The sequence below is a fragment of the Pteropus medius genome, unplaced genomic scaffold, assembly GCF_902729225.1.
Source record: "Pteropus medius unplaced genomic scaffold, Ma_sr-lr_union100, whole genome shotgun sequence".
In the NCBI taxonomy this organism is placed as follows: domain Eukaryota; kingdom Metazoa; phylum Chordata; class Mammalia; order Chiroptera; family Pteropodidae; genus Pteropus; species Pteropus medius.
In genome coordinates, this window is record NW_024349569.1 from 75,103 (window position 1) to 94,729 (window position 19,627).

The 19,627-nt window shown below is 34.9% G+C and overlaps 1 protein-coding gene across 3 annotated transcripts in view; it reads left to right on the top strand.

Moving 5' to 3' along the window:
• ELMOD1 (ELMO domain containing 1) overlaps positions 1-19,627 on the top strand; it is a 59,185-nt gene that overhangs the window by 19,957 nt on the left and 19,601 nt on the right. Inside the window, exons 1-5 of one of the 3 annotated variants that reach the window (XM_039883150.1) lie at positions 1,166-1,253; positions 1,883-1,984; positions 12,991-13,136; positions 13,273-13,301; positions 14,143-14,240. In XM_039883150.1, coding sequence (XP_039739084.1) covers positions 1,968-1,984; positions 12,991-13,136; positions 13,273-13,301; positions 14,143-14,240 — 290 coding nt within the window. In that variant the 5' untranslated portion in view covers positions 1,166-1,253; positions 1,883-1,967. Of the gene's footprint in view, positions 1-1,165; positions 1,254-1,882; positions 1,985-8,513; positions 8,649-12,990; positions 13,137-13,272; positions 13,302-14,142; positions 14,241-19,627 lie in introns of those variants that run through there. The other 2 variants (XM_039883151.1, XM_039883149.1) reach the window with 2 other exon arrangements.

The window sequence follows — 19,627 nt, forward strand, 5'->3', positions numbered from 1 at the left end:
TATTGTAATAAATTTTTTATTTTAATAGTTTTAGATTTACAGAAAAGTTACAAAGATAGTGCAGGGTGTTCCTTTATTGGCACACAGTTTCCCTTATTGTAAACATCTTATGTTGTTAATATGATACATTTGTCACAACCAAAGGACCAATATTGATGACTAATTAACTAAAATCCACACTTATTCGGATTTCCTTAGTTTTGACCTAATGTCCTCTTTTTTGTTTCAGAATTCCATCCAGGATACCACGTTACATTTAGTAGTCATATCTTCTTAGCCACCTCTTGGCCATGATAGTCTCTCAAACTTTCCTTGTTTTTGATGATCTTGGGAATTTCGAGGAGTACTGGTTAGGTATTTTGTGGAATACCTCTCAAAGGAGGGGTATTCCACAAAATACCTAACCAGTACTCCTCATCGAACATCTGTCTGATGTTTTTATCATGCTTAGGCTGGGGTAATGGGTTTGGAGGAGGAAGATAAAGTGCCATTTTCATCACATATGTCAAGAATACATACTATCACCATGACTTATCACTATGGTGGTAACCTCCATCCCCTAGATGAAATAGTATTTGTCAGGTTTCTCTCCTGCTAAGTTACTCATTCCCCCTTCTATATTGTACTCAAGAAGTTACTATGTCCAGACTCCATGATGCTCCACCTCCTTGAGGGCAGAGTATCTACGTAAATTATTTGGAATTCTTTTGTACAGGAGAAGTATATATTCTCTATTTAGTCATTTATATCAGTATGAAATTATGGATACTTATTTTATACTTTGAGTTATAGTCCAGTACTACTTATTCTATTACTCATTGTTCCAGTTTTAGCCATTAGGAGGTCTTTCAGTTGGCTCCTGTGTTTGACACATCCTTCACCATTTGTCTTTTGAGAACTTACTTACTTTCTGGCACAGCAAGAAGCCTCAGGCTCACCTTGTATATTCCCTGCCTCAGCTCTAGAATCAGCTATTTCTCCAAGGAACCCTGGTTCCTTATGTCTGAGAATGCTTCAGAAACTATAATCTGGTCTCTGGGTGGACACTAGCACTTTTTAGTTAAAATTCGGATTCATTTTTTAAAGCCACGAAAGTACAAAGAATAATATGTATTCCCACCACCTCAAATGAACATATTTTTTTTCCTTTTATTTTGCTTCAGAAATAAAACACAAAGTCGAAGACCATTTTCCCCTTCAGACTCTCATGTTGCCATTGTAGCTGGTGTTCCATTTGTCTCTTCTTTCGTGAGGTAACTTCTCTCTGCTGTAGTTTCCAGCCTCTCTTCTCTCTAGTCTGTTTCATCCCAACTTTGTAGGCAGCTTCTGGTGTCCTCTTTCTTAAAAGGAAAAGATTAATTCCTAGTATTATAGACTTTGGGAAAGCAAATTGTGTGACACCTTTTTTTTTTTTTCAGCTTAAAGACATTACCAGTTGCTTCTAGTTATTTTCGAGTTCACTTCTGAAAGGCTGAGGCTGCCAGATTTAAGTTCATCAGATACCTGGAAATCAGGACACTAACTTTATGGTTTTTCATTTTTATTTTTCTTATAAATACTGTCAGAAATACTATATTTCTTATAAATACAGATATAGGAATAATATCCAAAATAGAGAAAAAGCATGCTATTGAAATGATTGCTCATGAAACTAATAATTTCTCCAGCAAGTGACTTAAAATGAAAGGCTAATTATATAATTGCAAAATGAAAGGCTTTAGCTATAGTCTCCATCCATTGAATTGCATTGCTATGTGGGTGTTTGATTGATAATGTTCTGGGTGCCATATAACACATTGTCTTCTTACTAAGGTAAGCAGAAATTTGGGGCTTGGGATTTCCAGCCCCCTTAATACTAAATATATCTAATTTCTCCCCACAGCTTACATTTACTTTGACAAAGGCAAATTTGAAAGCAATTGCCTGAGGGTAGTTTGGAAATCATTTGGATAATCAAAACAGGCACGATGAAGCACTTCCTGAGGTAAGTGTTTATGGTTCCCCAGTTGAACTCTCTAAAATGGAGGAACTTCCTTGCCAATTAGGATATTTCTGTTCACCATTTGTGACTCGGTAACCAGGTCTCTTATTATTGCCTAAAATAGCATTGTATTTGGGCTAAGAATAATTTGGTCACGAGGTTCCCCTGCTGACTCTATGTGCATATTGATGCTGAAAGAACACTTAGAAGTAATAGATTATAAGCAATTATAAGAGCACATGGGCACAAAAACATGGGCAGGGAGCATTTTGGACTACCTTAATGCCTTGTGTCTCTAAAGAGTGGTATGCTGCTGGCCTTGAAGTTTGAGAATTAGTAGTCAAGGAATCGGTATAATTTGTGTAGGATCATATTCTTGAATTAAGTAATTTTAAATATCCCTTAATTTAGATTTTAGTTGGCTGGCCAATCCATACAGATATTTTCGAATGTTTCTTTTTGGTAAAAATATGTAGTCCAAGCTTCTGCTCTTCCTGCCTCAGTGATGTCCCTGAAATCTGCATTAATTGTTGATTCCCTGAAGACTGTGCTGTATAGAGCACCATGTAAGTTGGTATGTTTTGGGGTCATCTTGTTTTTTTTTGAAAGCCATTTGGCTGGACCTATAATTATAATTATTTCCAAGAGTATTGACAGTCATTCATAATTCTATTAATACAATCCTCAAAGAAATTTTATATCATATTAAAATATGACAAAATAAAGTTAGGCTTGCCCTGAAAGTTAGAAAAGAAAACACGCTTTTCAGACTACTGAGTTTTTTTCCTGCAAAATGGTGGCCCACCTCTATTACATTCTTGTCCCTTGCTCTAGCTTGTTTTCTCTAAGCAAATGATTAGTGGGCTTGCTTCTTTTAGGAAATTACCTAGTTCTTTCAGTGGCTACAATTTAAGATTTTCTTTTCCCCACTGGTTTTGGTTGCAGCCAAAGGGGTTGTTCTTGGAGCACCTAGGTCAGTTTGTATTTACTGGATCTGGTATTTACTGGATCTTTCCTTCCAGGAGGTTACTATTAAACTGTTTACATGCATTAGCATTTACAGACATACTCCTCAACCTGTTTATCTCAGCTAAGTTAAAGGATAGTATTTGATAAATCACTAGGACATTTGCCAGCAAGGTATTGGATCTATGTTTTTGGTTCCCATGGTAATAACCCATCTATTTACACATTCATGAAAATGAAGGTGTAAGTGGTGTTATGAATCCCTTGGTATTTATGAAACCCTCCTGCATAAAAATGTAATGTCTTTTAGCCGTAGAATCATGTTAACAGAAAGCTGTAGTGTCAGATGAAACTTTGAAGTCAGGAGCTCCTTCTGTGAAAGGGGAGATGGTAGTGGTCAGGTCTGCGCCAAGACTTGTGCTACTAGATTTCTTCTTCAGTGTCTTACTTGATTTAGAAAAATTTGAGCAGCCTCACACCCAGCCATTTTAGGAGAAATGGTAGCATTTTTTTTTCTGTTAGTTTTTTGTTGAATTGAATAGGACCGACACTATGTTTAGTATAGATTATAACATTTTAAAAATTTATTTATATTTGATGATTTAGAATGGGAACTGTGAAAATCTACCATTGTAATTTCACACAAACTAACACCGAGGATAATGGAACTAGCACATTTCTATCAGTTATGTGCTCTGATACAAATTTTTCTTTTTTAACTTGGCACATGTATTTCATGAATATTATTTGACATTGATTATTTATGTGAAACTGAGGCTATGATAATAGAAAGAAACTTGAGGATTTTCATCGACTATTGGTTTTGATAATAAAAGGAAACTCGATCATCGCCCCTCCTTAGTTGATTATTGCTTTTGGCTTTAATTTTTGTTTTTAATGCTTTTTATTATGTTATAATGTGTGTGAATTCATTATATGTTAACCCACATGGAATTTGGAAGGCTAAGAGGGCAAGGAGTAGTAATCTTGCATTATAAGCTCTATCAGATCATTTAGATTGCCTTTTATTCCCTGTAGTCCATTCACACAGATGTCGGACAATTTTGGCAATCTTTTTGTTTGAACCAAAGAGGTTATGTAAACATAAGCTGCATAAATCAGGTTTTAATTCCTGAGCTCAGCAAATATATTATGTGGAATAAGGAGTTGACTTTCACTGAGAAAAATTTGGTGTCATTTAAAAACCCACAGAATGATTAATCTGTCAGCTTCTGAGTTGCTCTAGGATGAAATGCTCCATGTACAGCCCCAGAAGAAATGAGGTTAATCTTAAAGAAGCCAAGTTGTGGGAAAGAATGGATTTGGTCCACATTTCATATACATGATACCCACACTGTGCTCTCTTCAGCTCGCTGCTACCATCAAATATATTAATGGCGTAACTACTCAGTATAAAGGAGTGGAGAAAATATTTGATGTTTATCTTTAAAAAATTACACGAGATATTAGAAACAAATGCTACAGGGTTAGTACATCCATCTGAAGGGTGTATTTTAAATCGAGAGTAGATGTGGGATATTGGATAAGTACATCATAGTCACCCAATATGACTTTAGCCATGGTTTGCATTAAAAGAAAAACAAAGATTTAAATAGAGAATAAAGTGTGTCTGTGTATGATCAGAAAAAGATGGGGTAGTTTTTGAGCCCCAAATAAAACTGAGGCTTAGGGTTCAGTTCAAATAATATATTTTATTAATTTTTAATTTAATTGGTGTATATAATAGGGAGAATCTAAGGCTTATATTGAAGATATTTTCCCTTGCTATGATTTAGTTATTGAGATTATATTTTTTAAAGTTATCAGACATTTTCATTTTGAAAATTTCTGATACAAGAAATCTTTTAAGTCACCCCATGTAAATTATTGCTTCCAGCTATCCTGGCCTCGGGATCTCAATTTCTTAGCCATGGACTTCACTGTGTATTTTTATTCCTGAGGCAGAAGAGAAGGAAAGCATCTGCCAAACTCAAACCTCCATGAGAGACACTTTGAGCAATACAGCAAACTTGTACCCATGTTTTGGCTGTGAAGCAATTGAGAGGGAAACAGAGACTCATGGACATGGATAATAGACTAGTGGTTACCAGAAGGAAGGGGGAGAGCGGGGAGGATGTAGGTAGATAGGGTAAAAGGGGTCAAATATGTGGTGACAGAAAGAAATCTAACTATGGGAAGTGAACACAATGCAAATATATGCTTTACGGTTGAATCGTATACCTGAAACTTACTGGATTTTGTTGATCAATGTCACCTCCCCCCAAAAAAGTATTTTACTACTATAATTAGGTAAATAAAGTCTTCCAGTGAGCAAAAATATCTGTAAATTGGGTTTTATAAGTCATTCACAATTACTATCTCACTCCACTGACTCATTTAGTAAGCATTTACTGCTAACAATTGTAATACCATACCACATTTTAAATTATTATTTTCTATTAACAACAATTGTAAAAAGCAGGAATTAATATCCCATTATACAGTGCAGGGCAAGAAGGCTTAACAAAGTTAAGTAACTCACCCAAGGGCTCACGGGTATTTGAATGCAGGCTTGTCTGACTTCAAAGCTGTCTCATAATTTGCGCATTGTGTTACCCCCTCACTGTGTGTCTACTCTGAGGCATGGATGATATAAAAATGAGTATGAGGTGGTCTCTGCTCTGAAGTAACATACCACCTGATAAGGAGATGAGGTACATGTGTACAAAACTAAGATATAAAAAGGGATGTGATCAATGACATGCTACAGGCATTTTGTGGCAGGAGTATTGAGGGAAGGCTTCACTGAGGTGATATTGAGATAAAGGGAGCACTAGCATGTTAATACTTTAAATAAGGTTAGAGGGTGTGGGAGATGGAAGAAGATGCTGTGTACAAAGCCCAAGAGAGTGTGACCAGCTGCCTCAAGCAGCAAGTGGTCCAGATTTGTTGGCTGTAGACCCTGTTTAGGGTGAGTAGAAGCTAAGTTGTAGAGATAAAGTTGGGGGCAGTTCTCGGACACTTTTACAAGCATGGCATAAAACACCCCAGAAGCATGGTAACATTTTTGCCCAAACCTGAAGTGGACCTTAAAGATCAGGGGAGTCAGACAAAAAAATCTTTTTCCCTTGCAACATGTATCTAGCCTTCCCTTAGAGCTAGAAATCTAGTCCACTTTACAAATGAGAGACAAAGGCCAGGAGGAGCAAAGTGGCTTGATCAAATGTCATAGAGATCATAGTGGCAAATTGACACTAGACTTGACATTGGACTTCCAGACACCCCTTTTTATTTAGGCACTATTTCCATTCAGCACGCATTGATTTCCACTGCTTTTGAGGAGCATAAGGTGCAGGGTCATATAGTTGTTCCAGAATTTGATTAACGTAGCTTGAGGCATCGACTGAGCTTGAGATATAGAAGCTAAGTACTGAAAGGGGGTTTATGGCCTGCACATCCAAATACCACTCTCCCTGTAGACTGATATGTTGTCTCTTTTTTAGGATACAGACACACACACATCATGTATGTATATACATACATAAATATACATATATGTACACATACATGTATATGTATGTATATGCACACTGTATACATACAAATACACATATATCTACACATACATATATTTTAACTTATTTTGTACCCTGCATTTGAATAAAAACTTTCTAAACTCTTATTGAAATATGTCAACCTGAAGAGTTTTCTAGGCAATATCCTGTAGGTGACCCCACCAGAGTCCGCCTGTGGCCATCAGGCTGCAACTAGAAATTCGTTTAGCACTCCATCTTTGGCACCCCAGCTCTCCCGCCCCTCAGTTTTCTCTCAGCTTCTCAGGGCCAAACCCTTCGGCCACTTCCCTGGTCATTAAGCCCCTCGTACGGAGCATGAGAAAAATGAAAGCCCTGGTTTGAATTTCACTTATTTAACTATTGTATTTTTCACTTTTGTTCTGAAGTAAGGCATGCTGATTTTCATATTGTTCTTGCCTCCTTGTCAGGATAATTAAGAGTTGGCTTTACTGTCCAGTCTCAGAGAAAGGCATTTTCTCTCCTCTGCCTCTCTAATACTCTAAGCAATTTATTTTACAGAATTATCACACTCTTTTTTAACTTTTTGTTTTTATTGTCATTTCCTTACTATATCATAAGTTCCTCGTGGACAAGGATAGCATGTGGTTGCAGTGAAATTAAGTTCTTAACTCATATTTGCTTTTCCCGCTCTACCATCATCCCCACACTTTTTCCTTCTGTACTATACAGCTGGTTTTCTCATTTAGTATTTGTTCAGTTTAGTGAAGGAATAAGTAAAGTATCTTTCAGTGATCACTTTTAATTTTTCCCTGATGCATTTGAAATCTCTTTCCCTCAACAACTCTAGGTCTTTAACTCACAAAAATTAATTTATTAATACCAAGAATTTACTCTAACCTGGTTCTGATGGTATATGTCTGTATGTGTGTGTGTATATATATACATATATATAAATAAATTATATTATGTAGTGTAAATAATATAGCAATAAGTAAATTATATTATCTATAATATATTTTATGTAGTAATAAATTATGTAGTAATAAGTAAATTATATTATCTATAATAGTAATAGGCTCACTCCTTATTTATATCCACCACTTTTTAGAAGATTTTGAGGCCTATTATGGATGATGACTTTCTTTTATTTATAAATTTATTTAATTTTGGTGCTTTAAAAATATTTTTATTTACAATAAAAGTTCATATTTGAGATTACATTGAAATACCTTTTAAACGTCAATGTGTAATGTGTTTTCTGCTTCCTTTATAAATGAATCAATAAAAGTGTTATCCAAATAGCAAAAAAAAACCTTTAAAAATCTTGTAAAATGTATTTAAGCATCGAATTTTGAAGTGAATAGTGATGTCATTAATAAAATAAGATAAACTTGTGCCTCTTTGTCTTTGAAAGGAAAAGGATGAGCCATTGGTTAGTTTTTTAGTTATCCCATGATAGGCCATTGCTCTAATCCCTCAGATAAAATTTCCCTGGAATGTAAAAACAGTGCCCTTTACTATAGCAATAGTATCCATAGCAGATTTGTACTCACCACTTTTTAAAGGCAGCATGATCTCTTCAGATAAAGAATGATGGCAAAGACCATGGAGCCCACACTGCATGCTACCTCGCAGCTGCTCAGTGGGAAGAATATACTCTTGTTTTTCTAGAGGCCCTCAGATGATTTCTTTGTATGATTTCACATTTCCAGTTCATGTATCAAATCCTCTGCAGCCTCTCTTTCTAGTAGGAAGCTCATTATTGAGAGGGCCCCATCCACTAGGCCAATTGACAAGTCAATTTAACTGATGGCCAGTGCCCCTGATTAGAAATTTCAATAGAGCAACTAAAATTTTTCAGAATGTCATTTTAGAAAGTGAATGAAATGCAGGAATCATTGAGCAATTTGCTGTTTTTTATTTTCGTTTACATGAAAAGTGTTTCGTTTAGGAAACTGGTTAGAACCGAGAACTTTGATTATTTTGTACACTTCCTTCCTCACCAATAGTGTACTTCTTATTTATTACAGGATTTCTTCAAGCAAGAATTAACTTTCATTAGCAAATCCATTGAAACTGTTCAAAATAAGCCACTTTTCTCTTATTATTGCAAAGAAGACATCAGAGTCACACATTTAAGATGATGGAGTAGTGTTGCATTACAGGTACTCACTCACATCCCTTCACCTTGCACACAGGAGGCCTCATGGTTCTAGTGCATCTCCTGTTTCAGAGGCCCCATCCCTGCTGAATGGATTCTCTTCACAGGGCACAACAAGACAGGAGCTCACTTTTATTTGGTAGCAGAGATATGATCCATGGTGAATAATTTACACTGGGTGGCTATTCTGGTTCAAGCTAGAGAACGAATGTTAAATAATAAAAGTGATCATAATTGCCTTTAGAAAGAAAACTGCTGTGAAATCAGCCATAAACTTCACTCTGCAGCATACTAATAAATGGCAGTAACAGAAAACATTGGAAATAGAGCATGTGTAAATAGCCCTTATTAAATCAGATTCTCCCAGGGCTTAAGCAAGTCATTCATCTTAGGAAGCTGCAGTAACTCCTTTTGGAACACTGTCAAAAAAGATGTGATTAAAAAACAGAAACAAACATAAAAAAACTACTGTCTATGCATGTAGTTATTAAAAATAGGAGATTGTGATCAGTATTTTCTACTCTTAGTCTTAAAACTTTGGTTGTTATGCCTACAAAATGTAGCACTTTTCAATAGTGAGTTGAGAATCTGCCATCAGAACTAAGAAAACTAAGACTAGTATTATGAAGGGAAAAAAAATGTTCACCTAATTAAAACTAGGTTTACTTGTTTGCCGATTCAGGCCAAGAGTTAAAAACAAGCAGAACTATAAACTCCCTGAACATGGGGGATGGTGGAGAGGGCATGGCTGTAAGTCTTATTCTAAGAGTAGGAACAGAAGGATGAGATTAAAGAAAGCAAATGGCATCTGCTTCATAGGTATATTTGAGATACCTTCTCTCAAGGCACGCAGTCAGAAACATAAGGAGAGAAAGGAAATTAAAAGGGCAAAAGATTCTATGAATCCAAAAATACTTAAGCTCAGATAAGAAATAAACACTCTTCTCTCCCTCCCTCCCTCTATCCCTCCCTTCTTTCTAAACCAACGACTGATTAGCTTAGGAGCATTTAATGATCCATTTCTTAATTTCTTGCTTTTCAGGATAGACATGCCAAACCCATTTCATATTATCCCAAAATATTTAAACATGTTTATTGTTTTTCTCTGGACTTTCAGCAGGTTTTCCATAAACTTTAAAATTTAGGGACTTTAATAGATTCACAAATTTAAGAAGTGAGCTTCTGGTCAACCATCCTGAAACGCTCATGTGGAGGTTTTGCTGATCTGGTCCTTTCATGAGGAAGCCACCTGGTATTGTTTCTGTCATCAAAATAAGCCTTCCAAAGTAAGAGATAGCACTGTTGTTTCCACCTCTGACCATGCCTTAGATTTATGATCTAAATGCACAATAAATTATATTCGTCAAAACATTGTTTGGCCTGATGATCTGGCTTGAAAAAATATAATACCTAGCATAACAGGAAAATATAGTGGCTCACATAGGAAGCTGGCCTTTTAATGAAGTATTTGTTGGTATATTGGCCCATTAGAAAAACAAGGAAAATATATATCTTTGATAATAAATAGATAGCATCAAGACAACTGGCCCAGAAATTACAAAGGGTAAGGAAACAGTGTATAAATGTCACTTCACAATTGAAATGGACATTTATTTCTCTTTCATGATTTGTGATATTGTTTATATGATTATGTAAGAAGGATGTGAAATACCTCACAGAGTGGTGAGCCCTAAAAAATGATGCAGCATCTCTAACCTTCCTCACTGTAGGTTTCCACTGGATTTCCCTGTCTTTGACAGTTTGAACATCCTCCTGGGAGTTGAAAAAAAAGAAAAGCAAATAGTCTTTTCTCTCCTTTTAGTAAGGCTGTCTTAATGCAAAAGAGTTCCTTAGACATTTTCTTCTCATATGCAAGGAAGCCAGTGGGAGAAATTACAGATGGGCTATAAGTCACTTTACATCTGGATATTTCTTGCCACCCAGGATGACGCTCGAGGTCTCAAGCCATGTTTTTGTATAGATCTGATGGAGAAGTTGCACAGGGAGAGCTTTCTGTAGTTTAATTTAAGCTATAATATGGTTCAATGGTTTGTACCTTAAGTAGGGTGAATACAAGGATTCTCCTTAAACAATCCTCCTCTCCAGGAAGATTTAGTACCACAAAAACCTGATTATCATGGAGTCCTGACACACAGACTTAAAAGAGACCTCATTTGAGGAGTTGGACCACATGCTGGGCAAACTTTACTAGAAATTGTAGTTTACACTACCATAAGGACAGATATTATGGAAAGCTTTTATCCTTGACTTAGTAGTAGGGATAATGCCAAACAGTAATTAATATCATTACTATTTTGCTGGTGACCAGTTCACAGAGATAGTGCTCAATTTTTCTGGCATAGCTATCCAATAGTTGGAAAAATGGAAAACATTTTCCAAGAGAGCAAATTGAGGTTTTATGAAATTTCTTACTCAACTAATTAAAATGTTCCACTAAATTCATTTTTAGGATTACTCTTTTTTGGGGAGGCGGGGGGGAAGGTGATAACCTAAATCCTAATAGATCTTACAACATATTGGAGTAAAGCAGTTGAATTTCAGACTTTACGACATAGTAAATTCATTTTTTGTCTTTCAACAGAATCTAACTTCACTTAGAAATTTTATATGTACTTTTATAATGGCTTTGGTGATTATCTTATACATTTTAATTGTCATTGCAGCTTTCTTTTTCTTAAATAAAATAATATATATTTATTATAGAAAAAAGAAAATATCCTTGCCCGAAAAAGAAAATAAAAACTACTCATAATTCCATTACTCAGAGATATCACTGTTAACATTTTTGTTGTGAATCCTACCAGTCTTTCTCTCCTTGTTTATATATCATCATTAAAAATTTTTTATTAACTTCTAAAGAAAAAATAGGTCATCCCATACAAATTCCTTTCTAACTTTTTTCTATTTGATAAGCATATTCTGGACATTTTCTCGTGTTATTAGATGTTCTAGAACACAATTTTATTGCTTGCAAAGGACTCCCTTATGTTATCTTAGTGTAATGGTTTGGTTACTTATACTGTTTCTTCCATTCCCTTTGCATTTATGTGATCTAGACCTTCTGCTTTTATGCAAGTTAGCTTTTAGAAATTTTTATTTTTAACACATGCTGTTCAAGATATTGGAGCCAGAGCAATTTGAGCAAAGGAACAAACAATCAAGATGTTGCTTCATATTCAGAGATGGATCACAGCATGAGGCTGTTAACTACTCTAATTCATCTGAATGACCCTGGATCACCTTATGTTAAAACTAGAGGGGAAATGGTGAATGTTAGAGAAAAGGAAGCATCTTTTAGAAATGACACCAATAGGAAGTAATATAAATAATTCTGCCTCCTAGGAATGCATAGTGCTACATATAAATTCCTGGATGATAAGTCCTCTTTACTGCTATATCTTGAGTCATTTTGAGACTCTGAACAGTACCATGAGGTGGTAGACACTGACATTAAAAATAAAAGCCAGCATAAAATACAAATTCACATGCCAGAGATGTTAAAAAGTACATGATTTGTGGCAATATACTTTATAGTCTGTTGAGGTGTTATTGGAGGGAGATAGAGTGTGCAATAAAGAAAACATTGTTTAGTAGGAACTCAAAACAAACTTGTCAAGAGGTGGATTCTTTGGAAGGTTTAGATCAGAGGATGTTGGAGAACCAAGGTCAAGGTGCTCATTCAGTGGACTTGTGAGGAGGCCTCTGGAAAGTCCAAGGAGAATTGGTGTTGGTCAGAAGAGAAGATAGGTAGCCACACAACCAAGTTCTCGAGCAGGACAAAGTGTCTAAAGGAAAGCAGAGGGAAGGAAGAAAGAATGAAAACAAGGGAAGAAGTAAAATAGTGGCCAAAAAAAGAAAGTAAGGATGGGCTGGAAATGAAGCAGGGTGAGCTGAGAGGCTGTCTGCCGAGGCAGGAGAGGAGAGTTGCCATGGCGCGTTCATTCTCAGTGTCGAAGGGAGAGACAGCATCTAGAACGCACAGATGCTATTTTCAATGTGCTGATTTATTTTCAAAATGTTTTAAGGCAAAGATCAGAAAGGAAAGGATTCCCATGCCTCAGCCTCAGTATCGAATTTGCTAGCATGGGGCATTCTGAAGTCGCATGCAGTCGTAGTGTGTCCTCACAGACCTTGGGCTTCCCTTGCAATGATGGGTTTGTAGCTACTTCAGATAAAATAACATGCATTAGAAAACCAAAATAAGCGTGTAATCCCAGAAGTCTAATGGTTGGTTTTCTTCTGGGCTTCTTTTCTTGCTGGTGGTGGCTGCTTTCTGTTCTCTTCCAGAGTTCTGTTGGAAGGGTGCTGTCTTTTGTTTTTGACAGAATGTTGATCCAGTTGTGCCTGTATTTTTACTGTAAATTTCTGTGGCGCTGCCTGAAGTTTGTAATGCGGAAGCTGACTGGAAGATGTGAACTGCAACGGATCTGTTTCAGTACCAAGCCTGGAGCTTTGAGAACCATGAAAATTGGTAAGTATGAAACAAAGAAGTAAGCAAAAGGTAGGCTTGGTGGAATTGAGGATACAATGTTATATTTCAGTGTAGTAATTTTAAACCACTTGTAAAGGATAATTTTTGAATGATTTTTTAATTATCTCTTTTACAGAAGCATCACTGAGGAATTCAAAAAGTAAGGTAAGTGCAATTGTTTCTATATTTTTTAGCAACTTTGTACTTGGAAGCTCACATCCGTCATCAAAAAGTAGAAATTTTAAAAAACAAAATATACCATAGGATATGAAAATTAATATAAACTGTGAAAAAAGAATTACCTGTTCATCGCTGTTCACTGTCCTTTTAACATGAAAGCAGCCAGTGTATGTGAATTTTTATGCAGATGTATGATGTACATATTACTTCACTGTTGAATTCATCCTTTTTTATATATCTCTTCCCAAATCATAAATATTCTTTGAAAATAAGAGCAGCATTAATGCTCTGGTGTTTCCTCAATGTCCAAATCATTTAACTTTATACTCAGGATTTTTAAAGAAAATCAAGGAAGTCACTATCCTAGCTTATAGCACATAGTTAAGTATCCACATGAGAGAAAAACTGCTTTTTTTCCCCCCCAAGATTCTTGAATATTATTAAATTTTGGCATCCTTAAGACTTTATCCCTCACGTGCTTCACTCAGTCATAGACATAATGCTCATTAACAATGGAAACCAAGTATGTTGGGTAAGAAAAAGAAAATATAATATTTTAATGGAAGTAGCTCGATACAGATGAAAATGTTAAAAAAAAAATGTGTTTTTGTTTTACATTATTACCTTAACTAGGAAAATTGTACTACCTCCATTGTGAACATGTCAGATTTACTAGAATTCAAATACTAAGTCAATTTTGCTTTTAGTTTAGTTTAACATCCTCATGGAGAAGCTTTAAACAAATGCTAGAAGGCCCTATCTGAATAGACCTCATTTAAGCCACTGGTCTTCATGACAGGAGAACTGATTGAAATATGTTTTCTAGCTGTTGCAGACTGCAGTGAGTGTTCACCCTGATGCTATTGAAAAAACTATAGAAGACATCATGGAACTGAAAAAAATTAACCCTGACATAAATCCACAGTAAGAATATATTTATTATTTTGTAAATATAGAACACAAGTCACATGGTCACATATTTATTATTTCTATGGCACTCTCTCCCTCCACCTCTCCAATCCACAAACAATCCTTTGCAATATTTTGACTTTCAGATGGAGAATAAAGAAAAAAGTTTCATTTTCATATTTGTAAATAGCAGCAACTTTGTACTTCTCTTGTGATTTATGCTTATGCCCCTGGTATCAGAAGATGAAATAAAGGGAGCTCATTCATCAACAGTCACTCCATACAGTGCCAGTATTTTACATTGAGATAAAAGTTCAAATTGTTAATGTGCCTAAGCTGATTCTGCTCCATAGAATATTCCTTCAGTTCATGGCAGGCTGAAAATCTTGGAGATAGTTTCAACCTGCTCGTCAAGAAGACAGGCATGTGTGGGAGGGAGAGATAGTTTTTATAGGAAGACTTTAGAACTGCTGTCATCTCATCTTGAAAGTATTAAAATGAATTTGGCAATGTACATGCCATTTAAAATTAGCTTTATATTTTTCCTTGGAAACAGGAATTTTTCAGTCAAATTTTCAGCTGAGATATTGGTTAGAATAAATTCTGCATGCAGATATATTTAGAGACAGTTTAGGTAGGTAACAATCAAACTGTCTTTTAGATATGCATGAGAACTTCAGATGTTGTCACTGAGAAAGGCTTTTAATTGCCATAGACAGGGAGCTGTAGTGGAAGGGAATTTCAGAGTTCACTTTGCATATGTCTGTCTCTTAGAGGGATTCCTGGTACTTGCTAATTGGGGCTCATCAGAAAACTCCATTTCCACATAGTCTCCATAGCACTTTTCTGCAGACACCAGCTAATTAGTTGCCTTTTTATTATTCAGCCATTAAAGATGATTTAATTATGCAGTAAATGACTTTGAAACCTTCTGACATATATTTTATTTGTCTGAGAAGGTGATAAGAAGGCAAATCATTTTAAATTAAGTTGAATGAAAAAATTTAAGACTGCAATTGGGCCTGAGGGATGTATTAGATCTATAATCATATTTACAGATTAGGTTAGATTTAATAGCAAACCTTTTCTGTCTCTTCTGTGGAAGTTGTATGTTTCATTCAAGAACATTTTCTTGCAATCTATTCTTTTAATTTTCTTTAAGCAAAAAAAACTCTTAGTGGTAGTAGATTGTGTTTTTATATCTCAATATAGATTTTAGTTCTTTTTTTCCAGATTGACATTGGCAAAATGTGATTTTAAAAATTTAAATAATTTTATGGAAAAATATCAAGAAATAGGCCTAGGGGAAATGTTTTATAATTTATCAAACCATTAATACTATTAACCTAACTTTGTTTTAATTACTTTTTTTAAAATTTTTTAAAATTAATTTATTTTTCTATTTGAAAAAGTAATTAAAATTTTTTTTCCCTCATCTACCTTCCCCTGCCCCCTCCCCGCTACCTTCTAGTAACCACTAGTCCATTGTCTATGTCCATGAGTCTCTGTTTGTTTGTCCTGTTCATTTGTTGCTTTTAGGTTTATATCCCACATATAAGTGATATCATGTGATTTTCAACTTTTTCTGTCTGGCTTACTTTGCTTAGTATGATTATTTCAAGGTCCATCCATGTTGTTGCAAATGGAAGTATTTCACCTCTTCTTATGGCTGATAACTACTTTTTTATCAAATGATGCTTATGCTGGCAGTAAGAATTAATACAGTAAAAATTGAATTATCTTCTCTTGTTTCCTTCTATTTTTCCCACTCTTTTTCCCCTCAAAATCAACTCTCTTCTCAGTTGTATGCTAATTTTCTAAGTGACCAGTGCCACTGTTCCATTTTCCTAAATTTAAACATCTGATTAGTTTTTCAGTGCTGTGGTAATTATAAGGGCCATTTAACTGAACATTCAATTCTATTTAATTTTAGTATTCTGGGTCATCTGACACTGCCTTCTATGTTTGGATTAAGTATACAATTCTAAGCCTTATAGTTCTCTATTACCCCCAACTTTAGACTTAACTCTATACATCTTATTCCCTCTAAAAAAGGATGATGATGACTCTGTCATAATGTTTATAATGACCAGTACCACAACAAAATGTTCAAATTTAGTGAGTAAATTAGGAGTAGGAGTATGTTATACAGTAATTCAGTTTGACACATATGAAATTACCAACATTCAATTATCTTGAGCCACAAAAGCAAATGATGATAAAGAAATTAACAAGAATAAATAAACATGAAATACATCCTTTAGATTTAAAAATGCCATCAAATGAGTAGAGGAGAATAATTTATGTGACAGTAGTTTATATGAAAAAAGGATTTAGTTAGCTATGTGTTTAATAAACTTGTAATGTTATGTGACTAGTTAAAAAGACTCTATTTTAATCCCAGGGGCACAGGGATGGTTCAACATACGCAAATCGATTAATGTGATATACCGCATAAACAAATTAAAAAATAGGGATCATATAATCATATCAATAGATGCAGAAAAAGCCTTCAACAAGATACAGCATCCATTTATGATCAAAACACTTAACAAAATTGGTATAGAAGGAAAGTACCTTAAGATAATAAAGACCATCTATTACAAACCCTCAGCCAACATTATACTTAATGGTGAAAAACTAAAAACCTTCCCTCTAAGATCAGAAATAAGGCAAGGCTGTCCACTATCGTCACTGTTTTTCAATATAACATTGGAGGTCTTAGCGAGTGCAATAAGACAAGAGAAAGATATAAAAGACAACCAAATCGCAAATGAAGAAGTCAAACTGTCACTATTTGCGAATGACATGATTCTCTATATAGAAAACCCTAAAGACTCCTCAAGAATACTACTAGAAAAAATAACCAAATACAGTAAAATATCTGGATACAAAATCAATGTTAAAAAATCCATAGCGTTCCTATTCTCTAATAATGAAGTGTCAGAAAAAGAAGTGGAAAAAGTAATTCCTTTTGCAATTGCAACAAAAAGAATAAAATACCTAGGAATAAATTTAACAAAACAAGTGAAGGACCTATATGATGAAAACTCTAAGACCCTATTAAAAGAAATTAAAGAAGATAAAAAGAAATGGAAAGATATTCCGTGTTTTTGGATTGGAAGAATCAACACAGTTAAAATGACCTTATTATCTAAATAAAGCATTATACAGATTTAATGCAATCCCCATCAAAATCCCATTAGCATTTTTTAAGAAATAGACCAAAAAATCATCAGATTCATATGGAAGCACAAAAGACCCCAAATTGCCAAAACCATTCTAAGAAAAAAGAATGATGCCAGAGGCATCACTCTGCCTGACTTCAAACTATATCACAAAGTGACAATAATCAAAATGGCATGGTATTGGCAAAAAACAGATACACGGACCAGTGGAACAGAATCGAGAGTCCAGATAAACCCAGGTTTATACAGGCAAATGATTTTCTACAAAAAAGCCAAAAACATACCATACAGTGGAGAAAGGAAAACCTCTTCAATAAATGGTGTTGGAAAAACTGGAAAGCCGTCCGCAAAAGAATGAAACTAGAGTGTTGTCTATCACCACACACCAAAATTAACTCAAAATGAATTCAGGACCTGAATATAAGACCTGAAACAATAAAGTGCATAGAAGAAAATATAGGAACTAAATTCAAGGACCTTGGACTTAAAGAAGATTTTATGAATTTGACCTCAAAGGCAAAGGAAGTAAAAGCAAAAATAAATGAGTGGAACTACCTCAAAATAAAAAGCATCTGCACAGCAAAAGAAATCGTCAACAAGGTAAAGAGACAACCATCTTAATGGGAAAATATATTTGCAAACAATGCCTCCGATAAGGGCCTAATATCCAAAATATACAAAGAACTCATACAACTCAGTAACAACAAAAGACAAATGATACAATCAAAAAATGGGCGGAAGACCTGAACAGACACTTCTCCCAAGAAGACATACAAATGTCCAACAAACATCTGAAAAGATGCTCAACATCACTAGCTATTAGGGAAATAGAAACCAAAATCACAATGAAATACCAACTTACACCTGTTAGAATAGCTAGAATCAACAGGACAAGTAATAACAAATGTTAGGATATGGAAAAAAAGGAACCCTCATACACTGCTGGTGGGACTACAAATTGGTACAGCCACTATTGATAACAGTACGGAGGTTCCTCAAAAAACTAAGAATTGATCTACCATATGATCCAGCAATCTCTCTACTGGGCATTTACCCCCAAAGACTTGAAAACCCATATCCGAAAAGATATTTAAACACTGGTGTTCATAGCATCATTATCCACGGTGACTAGGACATGGAAGCAACCGAAGTGTCCTACAATAGACAATTAGATAAAGAAGCTGTGGTACCTATATACAATGGAATATTACTCAGCCGTTAGAAGAAATGAAATACCGTCATTTGCGACAACATGGATGGACCTCGAGATAATCATACTAAGCGAAATAAGCCAGACAGAAAAAGTCAAAAACCACATGATATCACTTATATGTGGGATATAAACCTAAAAGCAACAAATGAACAGGAAAAACAAACAGAGACTCATGGACATGGACAGTAGACTCGTGGTTTCCAGAGGGTAGGGGATGAAGGAGGAGGGGGGAGGTAGACGGGGTAAAAGGGATCAAATATGTTGTGACAGAAAGAAATCTAACTATGGAGGGGAACACACAGTGCAATATATATATGTCTTACTGTTAAATTGTACACCTGAAACTTACTAGATTTTGTTAACTAATGTCACCAAAAAAATAAAAAATAAATTTACAAAAAATAAAAGTAAACAAACAAACAAACCCACCCTATTTTACCTTCTAGGTTGTAGGAAGTAAAAATAGCATTCACATCACAGGAAATATTGATCCTCTGTGTGTCATACGTGCCAGATTGTTTTCTGTGCCAATGATATGTTATAAGATGGCTGTTAATCAAACAGTGTACATTTAGAGAAGACTGAGCAAGATAGTAAAACATCTGAAAACCATGTCATGTGAGAGGGGATTGAAAGAATAGGGGATTTTTTTTTTTTAACCCTGGAGTTTAAAATAGAAGAAAGAATCACTATCTTAAATAGATATGGTAGGGGAAAGGTGGAAATACATTTGCTCAGAGAACAGGATTTGAACCACTTGATGATAAGGAAAGCAGATTTTGTTTCAGCCTAAGAAAAAAGTGTTCAGTAGTCGGTATATATATATATATATATATATATATATATATATACTGTTAAAGTATACAGCTGAAATTTTTTGGATTTTGTAACCAATGTCATCAAAATAAATAAATAAATAAATAATTTTAAAAATAAAATTAGAAATCTCGTAAAGTAGTATGTTCTCTTTTTTCCCCCTACCTGAAAATTTATTTATTTTT